General features: G+C 42.0%; 1 protein-coding gene across 14 annotated transcripts in view; it reads left to right on the forward strand.

The window, feature by feature from the left end:
* The first annotated feature begins 254 nt into the window (after positions 1 to 254).
* The window catches only part of RBFOX1 (RNA binding fox-1 homolog 1), a 1,152,005-nt gene continuing 1,139,819 nt past the window's right edge, over positions 255 to 12,440 (forward strand). For 4 of the 14 annotated variants that reach the window (XM_064725897.1, XM_064725899.1, XM_064725900.1 and 1 more), the window contains exons 1-2: positions 255 to 323; positions 1,410 to 3,510. In XM_064725897.1, coding sequence (XP_064581967.1) covers positions 3,283 to 3,510 — 228 coding nt within the window. In that variant the 5' untranslated portion in view covers positions 255 to 323; positions 1,410 to 3,282. Of the gene's footprint in view, positions 324 to 1,409; positions 3,511 to 12,440 lie in introns of those variants that run through there. The other 10 variants (XM_064725888.1, XM_064725892.1, XM_064725893.1 and 7 more) reach the window with 5 other exon arrangements.

Here is a 12,440-nt window from a genome sequence, read left to right on the forward strand (position 1 = left end):
TCCTTTTATCCTCTTCTGAAATTCATGATGATCTGAAAGACTTGAAGTGAGCTCCCTGCATGAAGCCTGGTGGCCCAGCTTGTAGGGGGATACAGTTTGGGTAAATGAAGGTGGTATAGAATGTAATCATATCTCCTAAAAGGGTTGCAGCTGCACCAATTACTAAAGATTAGGAGCAGGCCTGATCTTAACAGGCCACACCTGTAGCCAATAAGAACAGTGTTATAAAAGAGTGGATTGGTGGGATCTGGAGTTAGATGGCTGCTGTAAGGACCAGAAACAGTCACTGCTTAGAGGAGATGCCTACAAGAAACATCAAGGAGGTATGAAACTCTGGCCATATGGAATCCTTGCACTATAATGATAATAGAACTCTCACAATATATAGGACAACACCAGCTAAGTATGGCCTTATGCCCTGGAGAGCTTCCTGACATCACGGAACCTTTTGGTGCTGTAGAAACACAAAAACAATAATTGCCTATTCTTGCCATACAGTATTTTTGTGCTAAATAACAGGAAGCAAAGGCCTGACTAACCATCTCTCACAAATACCAACAGAATTTATTTCTTGCCTTGCCATTTCTCCTTTTCTCTGCATGAAGATGTTGACGTTTCAAAAATGTTTGGTTTTCATTAGAGACAAAAACGCATTCCCTGCCTCTGTAAATTTTCATTTCTTCAAAACCAGAGGCTATGCTTCAAACATGAGGAAGTGGGTGTTTTATTTTGTGATTTGGAGGAAGCTGGCTGTGCCTGTGATCTGGGGACAGGGCTGTGCAGGAGCCAGCAGTGCCTGGCAGGCTGTGTGGCTGGGCTGGGCACTGAGGCAGCCTGAGCAGCTGCCTGCTTCCACTTCAAACACAAATAAAACACTGCTACAACTGGCAAGGTCTTGCCAGGCACTTGAATTCCATGAAATCAAAGCTTCTGGATGGAGATATGCTCCAACAGAAATTGATGCAGTTTACTGTGTAAATAAGCCTGAAGTGCATTGTAGCTAAACAGCATTTCTGTTTCAGAATTATTTCTGTATTTCAGTGTTTTAGGTGAAGATGGGAAGTTTAAGAAGGAATAAACAAAGCTCAAATAGAAAACAGGATTAAATTACTTGTGTGATGGAAAAAGCAGGTATGAATAGTGAATGAGCCCTAGAAATAAGAAAGGCTTTTGTAATTTGTTGAAGATGATCTAAACAGTGGTGTAACTCCTTCAGGAGCTTCAAGCAGGAGGAAAGATGGTAGAGTGGGTCATGTTTTAATAATATGGGGAAAAGAGTGAAGGATTTGTTGAAACTAACAGCTCTGCCTAGGGGGTGTGACTTTTGAAGACAATCCCTGTTGTTGGTCTCTAGTGCTGCTGCTGAGGATATTGAGTGGTGTTTATTGATGGTTTTCTTTCCTCCTCAGCTAGGTGGGTGTAGGAGCTCATGGCTTTGAGAGAAGGCCATGACCTGTATCAATCTGTGCTCACCTAGGGTGAAACCCTTCCTGCAGGAGCTGCCTGGCTGTGCCCTGGCTGACAATCTCTTGTTTCTTGAAGAGGATCAGTCACCAGCTGAGCAGGTTTCTTCTGTAGGCTTGCCACAAGTGGACACCCCTCCAGATTGAAGGCCAAGCTGTGGAACTTGACTACTGCAGGTGACAAGGCATGGGAGGCTTGATCCAGCACCATTTAAAAAACCTCTCAGCTTGATTTTAACTCTGCTGAGCCCACTCAGTTTGTGTTCATCCAGCTCTGGAAATATTTACAGCTGCAAGTTAGGGAAAGGCCAATGCCCATCCCTTTGCTATTATCAAGGTTAGCAGTGGATGTTTCATGTCTCCAGGTCTGGGTGTGCAGATATCCTGGATCTCAGAACTGCTCCCTCACCCTCCTGTGGGTCAGGATGGAGACGGTCAAATAACTGATTCCTCCTCTCTTTGTACATTCTTCAGTAATTGACACAACTACTTGCTCAAACTAACACCTCCTTTGTAATGTCAGTGAAATCTCTGCTGGGACACAAATTAACCCCCTGGAGGATTGTGATGTCAGTGGAATCAGTGCTGGGACACAGATTAATCCCCTCTAGGACAGCAATCTCGGTGAAATCAGTGCTGGGACTCAAATCAACTCCCTCTAGAATTCTAATATCCATGAAATCAGTGTTGGGATACAGATTAACTCCCTTTGAGATTCTAATATCAGTGCTGGGACACAGATTAACTGAGTGATTCTGGCCAGACAGACCTTGTTGAATACAGCAGAAAATGGAGTGTGACTCACTGAATTCATCTACACCTGGTTGGGCACCGCTCCTGAAGTTTTGTCCTGACTGGAATATCTCTGGACATGTGCAGTGGGTTTCTTAGGGATTTACTTCCCTCTGCAAGATATAAGGAGCCTCATTTAAATCTATAAACACTTAAGTGTGAGAAAACAGGACTCACATTGCTTTTTAAAAAAAAAGCAAAAAAAAAGCCTCTACTTAATCTTGCCTTCTCTGTTGGAAGAATGAGCAGCACATAGCAGTCTATATGTCAAAACACTTGGTTACTTTTTTTTTAAGGGTTCAAATATTACACCAAACCTTTGGTTATGTGTGGTGGCATTTTTAATAAAATGTCTGAGAGAGCAAAAAAACCCTCCAAAATGTCCTGCTGTGTTGTCATAATCTCATTTTAATCTCATCCCTACAGCTCTAGGACCAGAATGTTATGTGAAATTTGTGTTACAGTGTGGAACGTGGATTTAGGTGGTGCAAAGTTAATTTACAAAGTAAGGATATCCTTATAAAAAAACACCCCTAAACCTGGAATGAAATTATTTTGAAAGAAGCTGTTTGGAGTTAAGGCCACCTTTGCATTTTAATGGGTAATTACTCTTGGCATCACCACCCGTGTATAACCAAAGTCCTCAGCGCCCCTGGGGCACAGACGTAAATTTGGATTTAAAGACGGCGGTGCAGCTAATATTGAGGAAAGCCAATTTCTGTGGATCGGGGAGAAGAGAAATCCGAGGGTTTTGTCGCTGGCAGCAGCAGCGTGCATATAATCGATAAAGGAAAGGTTATTGCTGCTCCGGCCGCGCTCAGCGCTCGCAGCCGGCAGGAGAGGGCGGCAGAGAAACAGCTCCGGCTCCCGCACAGCACCCAAATTTCTAACGGGAGCCACAGCACATCGCAGCTCTCGGAAGCCAAATCCCCTTTCAAAACGGCAGCTTCAGCTGCACCCCCCCCCCTTTTTTTTTTTTTTTTTTTTCTTCCCTGCTTTAAAAAAAAAAGTCCGCAACACTTTGAAAATGTCAAATTCCTGCGGCAGCCCAGAAGACGCGGGGAAGCAGCGAGGCAGAGATGGCAGGATAAGAAGGGAGGATGTGGATGATTCCCAGCCTGAGGGAAAGAGGCTGAAGCTGGGGAATGAAGCAGGGACCGGTGGAAAGGACAGGGAAGCAGCGGCAGAAGATGCAATAATGCCTTGCTCAGGCAGAGAAGAGCCCGTGCCCGAAGGAGGAGGTGAAGGCAAAAGTGTAAGTGAGCATCTTCAGTGGCTCAGGAAAGGGGGAAGGGCCGGGAGGTTACCTTTGAAATTGTCTGTCATCCTGAAGTTGGTAATTGGGCATCAGGAAGAGCAGGATGAATGAAATCGAGTGTCCCATCTCACTGAGATCATAAGCATGCTCCTCTTTAATTTCTCATCTTGCCTGCATGCTTTTTAGTGCAGGAGTGTGTGTTTTTATCTGGCTCTCACATCAGCTGCTTGCAAGATGTGTGTGTCAGAGGAGTGATTTCCTTTCTCATGGGGAGAAGGAATACTAACAGCTAAACTTGCTTTTACGCTCCCTATATCCGTTTAGAAATTGGGTAAGGATGGGTGCATTGAATTGGACAGTTTGGGTTGTTTATCAGTCTGTCCATTCAGAAATTGGACAGTTTGGGTTGTTTATCAGTCTGTCCATTCACACTTTGAAGTGCATCGATGTTGAGTAGCCCTGTTTTACAGCTGGGGATGGGGGTGCAGCCTCCGGGAGAGGAGAATAATTGGTGGTTAGAGATCTCATCTGGTGAGATTTTGCCAAAGAAGAGCTGCTGAGCAGTTGCCTGTATAAACATCAGCACTGGCAGATGTTTACATGAGGGTAACTTTGCTGCCTGGTTATTCAGCTCAGCTCCTGAGGCACAGCAGAGAGCTCGGGGAGAGCATCTGGATCCCCAGCCCGCTGAAGCTTTGCCCCCCCGGTGCAATTCAGGCCAGGTACTTTCCCTCCACACATCCTGGCGGCTTCCCTTGGTCAGAAATACAGGGGGAGGGTGGTGGGGACAGTGTCTGGGGTGGAGGATGTTTCTGTGTGAGTTGTCTTAGGGGCAGAGTGCAGCTGGAGAGCTCACTTAAGAGCTGCTGGAGGTTTCAGTGCACTGGTTTAATCCAGAAGTTTTCTGAAATGTGCGTTGTTTTCTCTCCTGGGGCTGATATCCTGAATTTACACATGCTTCTTCAAATGAGGAGCTAAGTAGATGCCCAGTGTTTCGGTAGGATTTACATTTTTAAGTCATTTGAAATCTAGTTAATTTGTCTTCTTGGTGGAAGGTCATCTCTAAATGCAACAGTTTTCCTGAGCTACAGAAGTATTTAAAATGTGTGTAGAGTGTTGGTTTGTTTATCCAAGCAGAAATCTTTTATCAAGCCCTGTAACTGCAGAGAGTTGCACTTTGCTCTGTGTTTTGGGATTCCAATGCTGTATGAAGTTAGGTTCTTTGTAACTCTCAGGCAGTGAAGTGCCACTCTTGTTCTTACACCACTCTGGCAGAGACTTATTTTCCCCACAATTAAGTGCAAAATACAGGCATGTTAATTGCTCAAATCACAACCCTCCCTTTTGGTTGTGTTTTTTGGTTTTTTTTGGTTTTTTTTTGTTTTTTTTTGTTTTTTTCTTTCTTTTTTACCTGGGAGTAAAGGTTTTAAATCCATTCTGCTTTGTGATAAATATCTAGAAGTGAACACCACTATGGGTTGGGGTAAAAGTCTTCTTGATGGTATGTGTCACTATAACACCTAATGAGGAAGTTACTGAAAAATAAGCCTTAATTGAATAAATTTACTTTATCTTTTAATGCAGAATATATGAGAATGATGCCTGAATGATACCTGAATCCCTGGGCTTTGCCCCATCTGTGGGGCCTGGTTTAGCCCCTTATTTAGGTTCTGCTACTGCAGCAAAGTTCTGTGCTGGTTAATACCTGTCCTTTTTTTTTCGGTTTTTTTGTCCTTTCAAGGACCTGGTATAGCTTCTCAGACTTTACATTCTGGCTTTTCATCAGGGGATTGTAAAAAATATTAACAAAGCAAATCAGTTAATGAATAATTATTTCACTGCTTCTCTTTCCCAAAATCAATTCTTAAATAGTTTTTATAGTAAAATAATTGTTCTTATAGTAATTCTTAAATTAAACTGAGTTTGATTCAGAACTCATCAAAGCTCAATGAAGCTCTTCTTTCCCCTCACTGAGTGGATTCTGGCGTGGGATGTTGCACTACATTTTATATAAAGTTCCAGTAATATTTTTCCCCTTCCCTTTTAAATCTGTCTGATTGGAAGGCATTATTAGAAATTAATTAGGTGACATTTGAAATTCAGTTAACATTAAATTTTTTCTCAAAGCAGTAAAAGCTTGTTCAACAATGGCTGTAAGTGTCTGTTACCTTGCAGTGAGCAAGCTGCTGGGAAAGATGGACTGTGTGCCCTTAGGAAACACTGGAATGACTTCATTTCTGTGCTTAGAAGAATCTTTATTTTATAGGCATAGTGGTATGGGTAATCAATGCATGCATTGGAGGAACATTTCCTAATAGTCCATTATGTCTTCCACTTTAAAGAAGGACATTTAAAAGAAATTATAGGCTTTGACTCATTTTTGGACTCGTAATAAAAAATCAGCACAGTGTGTGTGCTGTTTCTCTGTTTATTCCACTGCTATTTGCCTCATCCAACATCATTCTTGGGTTGAGAAGGAAGAAATCTACCTTGGTCAGCTGCTCCAGCTCATTATCCCACTTATTATGGAATCTTGGATTCTGGAGAATGCAGACACAATGTATATTTTATGCTCCTGGAGAGATGTGGGCATTTCCTTGGCATGCTGAGCTTGCAGCAGGAGCAGCTGCTGGGCACAGGTTGGTTGTGCAGAAGGATCTTTGTGCCCCTGGACAGAGCTCCCTCCCCTGCCTTGGCAAAGAGGGGCTGCATTTGGCAGCAGGAGCTGCAGTGCTTCCCTCAGGGCTGGGGACTGGTTAGTGCAGTAACCAGTGTTTCTTATGGTTAAAGAAGGCAGATACCAGAATGTAATGTAACTCTCAAAATTACATTAAATTAGGCTCAGCAAGATAGGAGTAGGAACAGTTTTATAGAAAAATAAAACAAAAGCAGTTACAACAACATGTCAGAGCAGGCCCTGGCATGTAGGGAGATAGAATATAAGTAAATAAAGGTAGTATAGAATGTAATCTTATGCCCTAAAGAGTTGCAGCTGAACCAATTACTAAAGATTAGCAGCAGGCCTGATGTTAACAGGCCACACCTGTAGCCAATAAGAAGAGTGCTATAAAAGAGTGGATTGGTTGGTTGAGGGGAACTGGAGTCAGTCCTAGAGGAGCTGCCTACAAGAAACATCAAGGATGTACAAAACTCTGGCAATATGGAACCTTTGCAATATAACGTATTAGAACTTTTGAAATATAATGACAACACTGGCCCCCTGTGTGTCAGGGGGTGTCCCAGCCCCATCCCACGGGGGCTCAGCCCTCCTGCAGTGCCAGCTGTGGCTCTGCTGCAGCACGGATCCTGCACAAGGGGGGAGTTTTCCTCTGCAGCTCCAGGGCTGCTGCAGATGGGCCTGGGCTCCCTCTGGCCATGCAGGGCAGCAGAAAGCTGCTCCTCTGGCAATGCAGGGGGCAAAGGCTGCTGTGCTGTGCCAGGCTCAGATTGGATCCAGGTAGGAATGCTTGGCTCCTGCCCTGGGCGGAGCATCTCCCCATGGGATGCTGGGATTGGATCAGCCCTGCAGGGACACTCAGTGGCTATGGATGGCAGAGATCTCCTGGAGGGAGGGTTGGCTGTGGGAGAGAGAAAGAAAAAACTGCCCATGGACAGGAGAGAATTGCTCCAGCTCTGACAGATGGGACTAGAACACACACCTAAGACCCAGGAGTAAAACTCGAATTGCTAATTTAGGTATTTATTCAAATAATTTTCTTCCTGCCTTCTCTTTCTATTGCCTTCATTACAGTTAGGAAGCTGCTCATGGCAGGTATGGATCACTGAGTCCAAAGCCCTGGAGAACATCAGGGTGAAGCCTTTGGTACAAATGGAGGGGATGCAGTCTTTGTGAGATGCAACTTGAGAAACGTTTCACTTGGTGCAGATGGTGGGGAACTGGCCTTGGGGAGAGCCAGTGAGTCACTGCTTTTCATCAAGAGTTTGGGTAAAAGTCTTTAACCAGGAGAATTCCATCCCCAGCTGTGTGCCTGGAGGATGAGCACAGCTGTCAGCTCTGTAATGCCACAGCGTTGATTGTCACCCTACCCCTGACCACACTCTGGAAATTGTTAAATCAGGCTAAAGCTCTATTTCCTGAAATGGGAAGAGTATGAAGAATTAAACATGCAAGTTCTGACTTCTTCCTGGGCTGATAGACACGAGATAGACTCATAGTTAGCCACGAGTAACTGTGTGAGACTCATGAGTTACCCACAAGTAACTCTGGGAGACTCACAGTTACTCATGAGTGATTATCAGGAGTGTTGATCCTTGTAATCTATGCACCCTTGTTTTTTAAGAATAGTTCCTTTTTATGTCTCTTCACCAAACATATGCACAAACAGTTGGTTAAAGTTTCTTTGGATTTTGGTGCAGATATTTCCCTATCCACAAGGCCTCTTTTGTTATGATCCACACTTTGCCCTCACACTTGGCATAAATATTTGTGCCAAGGTTAGAGAAGAAGACTAAATTTCCTGGGTTTGGTTTGACTTCTGTGGTGCTCCCACAGCACACAGCTTCCAAAACTATGATTTCATCTGTAATGCCACCTGAGCCAGGAGAGAGCTTGAACTTCTACCTTTTAAACAACTTTCAGAATTACTAGAAGGCATTTGTGAATTAATGTGCTGTTTTAATTTTTTTATTGCCTTTGTGAATGCTTAGAAAGGAGGGAAGGGTAGAAGTACTGTGAAGAAAAAAATGCAACTTTTTGTTGCTACCATCAGAAATAACAGCTTTATTCAGTTTTGGGACTGTCATGTTGTAAAAGAAAATATGAGGAAAGTATCTGAAAAAGTGTTTAGGACTTTTGTAGGAAGGGAAAACTGGTTTTGCTGATCAACTTTGAAGAATTGATTACATCAAACTTGTATTATGTGACAGATCCAACCTTCTAAATCTCAGATGTTGATGGAATTGTAAACCCAGTTTAGATGGGGGATGTTATGTGCTATGCAATGCCCTTGTCATTGCATAGAGAACAAATTGCACCTTGTCATTACTTTGAGTAATTCATGTGAGTATTCCTAAAGTGTGGAAGAACATACCTTGGAAAGCTGAGAAACACACATTGAAAAGCTATTCATTTAGAAGGAGGAGAGGAAGGGTTTTTAGAGATGAGGATATGAGCTTGGAGCTTCAGCTCAAGACAATTCCCCTGTTTGAAGGATGGGTCTGGGTCCATGGTACCAAATTAAAAGCTCTGTCAAGACCAGGTGTGGATGTAGGAACTGAGCCCCATCTGGATTCACTGCAGAAAATCCAGTGTGTGCCTTCAGCAGTGTCAGCTGCTGTCCTGGGAGGGCTTTGGGTGACTAACAGAGACATTAGGAGGTGTTGAATTTGAGAATTAATCTTGATGAGTGAAATAAACATTTCTTATCTCTTATGTTTTGCTTGGGTTAAAGTCATTTTTGACTCAATAACTCAGGGCTTTTTCATTAAATACATGCATAAAACATAGAAGGAAGTGTAGGAATTGGATCTGAGGTCTGGCAGTTTGATCTTTCAGAGCATTGCCACACAAGGTTTCACTGTGTTAATGCAGTTTCTCAAACAGATTTTCTGGTTTAGGACATGTATTTGCTTTACAGTTGGTTTATTATAAAACCTGATTTGTGTGTGTATGGCATTGTGATCATGATTGCATTTATAAATATTATTTTAAAGAGAAAATATGTTTGAGAAGACAGGAACTGGAATGATGGGTTTGTCTGGGCTGAGAGTCCAATTTAAGGTGCTGATTTCTGACACCCAGCGTTCTAAGCAGATTGAACCATTCTGCTGTCAAGGCTGTGCTTTAGTTCTTTTTCTCTTCTCTTTATAACAGTGTTTCAATCTATTGAGTTGCTTTTCTCCTCAGACATTATAGAATGGATGTGTTTTAGGAGAGCACCATAAATTTAGTGTGTTTTGAAGAGCAGGACACTTGGAATGTGTTGCAGACTGCATCTGCCTTTCCTGTCTTTCCTTTTTTGGGTCTGATTACCTAATTAGAGGATAACTTAAGGATTGAATCTATTGACTTGTTAGGCAGACTGTGATAGATGCTGGAATTACTGCTTTTGTTTTGATTCAGAGCACAATCAAGTTCTGTGATCCAGGACAGAGACATAATTATTTGCCTTTGGAAGCGGGAAGAAAGGAGATGATAATTCTTTAGTAGTCAGGGGTGGTATTGATACAAGGTGCTGGAGTTCCTTCCACAGGAATATTTTCTAAATCAAAGTAGGGGAGCTTTGGTAGAAAGGTGTGGATAATTCAAAAATCGGTTTGGACTTGATTCCAAGAACAAGAACAAGTTGGAGGGAAATGTTCTCCCTAAAACTGATTCATCCTCCTTTTAACCTCTGGCTGGTGTCAGCAAGCTGTCAGCAAACAATGGCACTGCAGCCTGAGCAGGAATAACTGCAGCAAGGAATTGTCTGAGACAAGGCAGCAGCAGGAGACCCTCGTGAATGACCTTGTTTTGCCATTTTTCCTGTAGCTGCACTAGATGGCAGAGGCTAAGTGTGCAAAGCTAAGGGCTTTGTGTGCATTATCCTATTATTTTGTCATGAGGGAATTTTAATTTAATTCAGCAAATAACTGCCTGTTTTCAGCTAGCAATTTTTACCAAAGCAACATTGGCTAGTTGTGTTTACTCATTGGGAGTTCAATTTCACTGATAAGGAATATTCATGGAGCATTTCTATCCCAGTTTGAGTAATCAATTGCCTAATATTACAATTTTTGTAGAGTGACTGGAATATTACTTTTGATTGAAATTACAAATGCATTAAAATTCTCCGGAGTGCAAAAGAAGGCATTTGTGATCTATGTTGAATTAGAGGAGATATGAAATTAAGATATTGATATATTGCTCTTATTTGCTATGCTTTCTCCTTCTGCATGCCAATGTCAGCCAGGAAAATATTTTTATTTCAAGTCTCTGTGATTTAAAGATTAATAAAATTATGTGCTTTACTTTGGTTCTTTTCTAATATTTGCAGTCTTAGTCATTAGCCCTCACTCCAACAATAAGGAATAAGCCCAGAAGCTATGCAAAAATTGAAAATGGAATCAGGCTGGTGCTTCCCTGGCTGTCCCTTTCCTGTGGAGTACTCAATGTTCAGACTCATTTGGGATGCATTATTACCAAAGAGTTCCCTATTTTGTTCCATTAAATTAGGCTGCAGGATCTGCTGCACTGCCACCCATGTAATTTCCCCCTCAGGAACGCACTTAATGTGTTCTGATGTTCTAATGCTTTCCCCACTGTGCACTTCCTAAACAGCCCAAGGAGTTACAGGCAGTCTTGTCTACACCAGAAAGGATTTCATCCTTTAAATTCAGAGTACAGAACGTTTACTTTTGATGGCTGTCTTGTGTTCTGATCTCTTTCCTTTAGGCACCTTAACATACCTTTAAAATGGGAATAACTGGTCCAGAGCTTGTGAGCCAGCTGGTCACTGCCAGCAAAATTCAAATAGCTTGGTGTAGGAAAATGCAACAGCTGAGTGACTTAACCTGGTGACTCTAAGTGCTAGATAATGAAGTAATTCTCAATTAATTGTACTGATAATTAATAAAAGTCCATCTAAGATTCACAAGTCAATGAGAAGTGTCTGCAGTCCTTGGTATTGATACTTTCATTCCAGGCTGAAAAGCAAAATTTGTTTAAATGAAAAAGATTTCCAGAGCACAATAATTCTTACACAATCTATTCTTTCACCTGCTGGTTTTTCCCTGCATGTTTCCAATATGTTGGAATATATTCCAATACATTGGACGCCAGCCCTTCTGCACAGGGATATGGCTTTAGGATCCCTAGGAAAGGACACAGCTCTGGTCTCTGATTTCATAAAAGAATCTTTTACTGAGTTGGTCAGTGGACAGAAGTGGAAAGGTGAGGTGGAGAAGCTCCTGGGTGTCCAAGGTTTTATGGCAAGGATTGTGCAGGCTCCTAACAAGGATTGAGCAGGGACACCACGGAATCAGCCTTGGCATGGGCTAGAAGGGTTCTGTGTTTTCCCTTGAAGAGTTGAGCCAAGGACACCACAGGGTCAGCCATGAGTGGATGCACTGAAGGGGCTCTACCTTTCCCCAGCTCCTGTAATTACTTTGATGATATTGGTTACCCTGAAGTGTAATGACATGGTGAAAAATTAACAGATTCTTATGAAGTTTCCACTCTTTTTACTCTCTACGAATACTTTGGTAAATTCCTGGTTTAGCTGAGTTGTACTGTGCATTCAACATTATTTTCAGGGAATGTTATTTTCCACAAAATGAAGGCTAATCACAAAAAATAGAAATGGATTTAGTATGTAAAATTATGAAGTCACCACACTGAGATTGTCATAGTTCCTTGAGTTGGGCCACAACTAAATGGAAATTAAACATTCTTATCAATAATGCACTGGGGGAGTAACATCTGTTCTGAGATGCTGAGAGGTAGTTTTTTCATTCACTGAAATATTTATTTCAACTAAAAACTCTAATCTTTTCACTGTCTCCAGAGGGCAGAATCATTGACTGTTATGTTTAGGAACTGTCTGTGAATTACAAGAGTCCATATGAAATGGAAAGAATGCTGATTGAGCAATTAATCACTTTTTACTTAATTTAAAATAAATAATGACATTACAGAAAGCTGTTGCATTAGCTCAAAAACAAGAGACTAATTCTTGGAAAAGCGGCAGAACAGAATTTCTTTCTCTCACTATAGGCTAGTTTCCAGCTCTTGAAGGCACAAAACCAATAGTTTTTGGTGATGTGGCAATATTTTCTTCTAATTAGCCAGTGTTGTGTTACACATGTTACATAAAGGTTGCTGCTCCTGGCCACCCATGTTCAGATCCTTCTTAGATTTCAAGGCTAGAATTGACTGCTAGACCCTGCTTTCTGGTAAAAGTTAATTCCATCTTCCTAAATTCTGTTTG

Source organism: Zonotrichia leucophrys, chromosome 14, assembly GCF_028769735.1.
Source record: "Zonotrichia leucophrys gambelii isolate GWCS_2022_RI chromosome 14, RI_Zleu_2.0, whole genome shotgun sequence".
NCBI lineage: Eukaryota > Metazoa > Chordata > Aves > Passeriformes > Passerellidae > Zonotrichia > Zonotrichia leucophrys.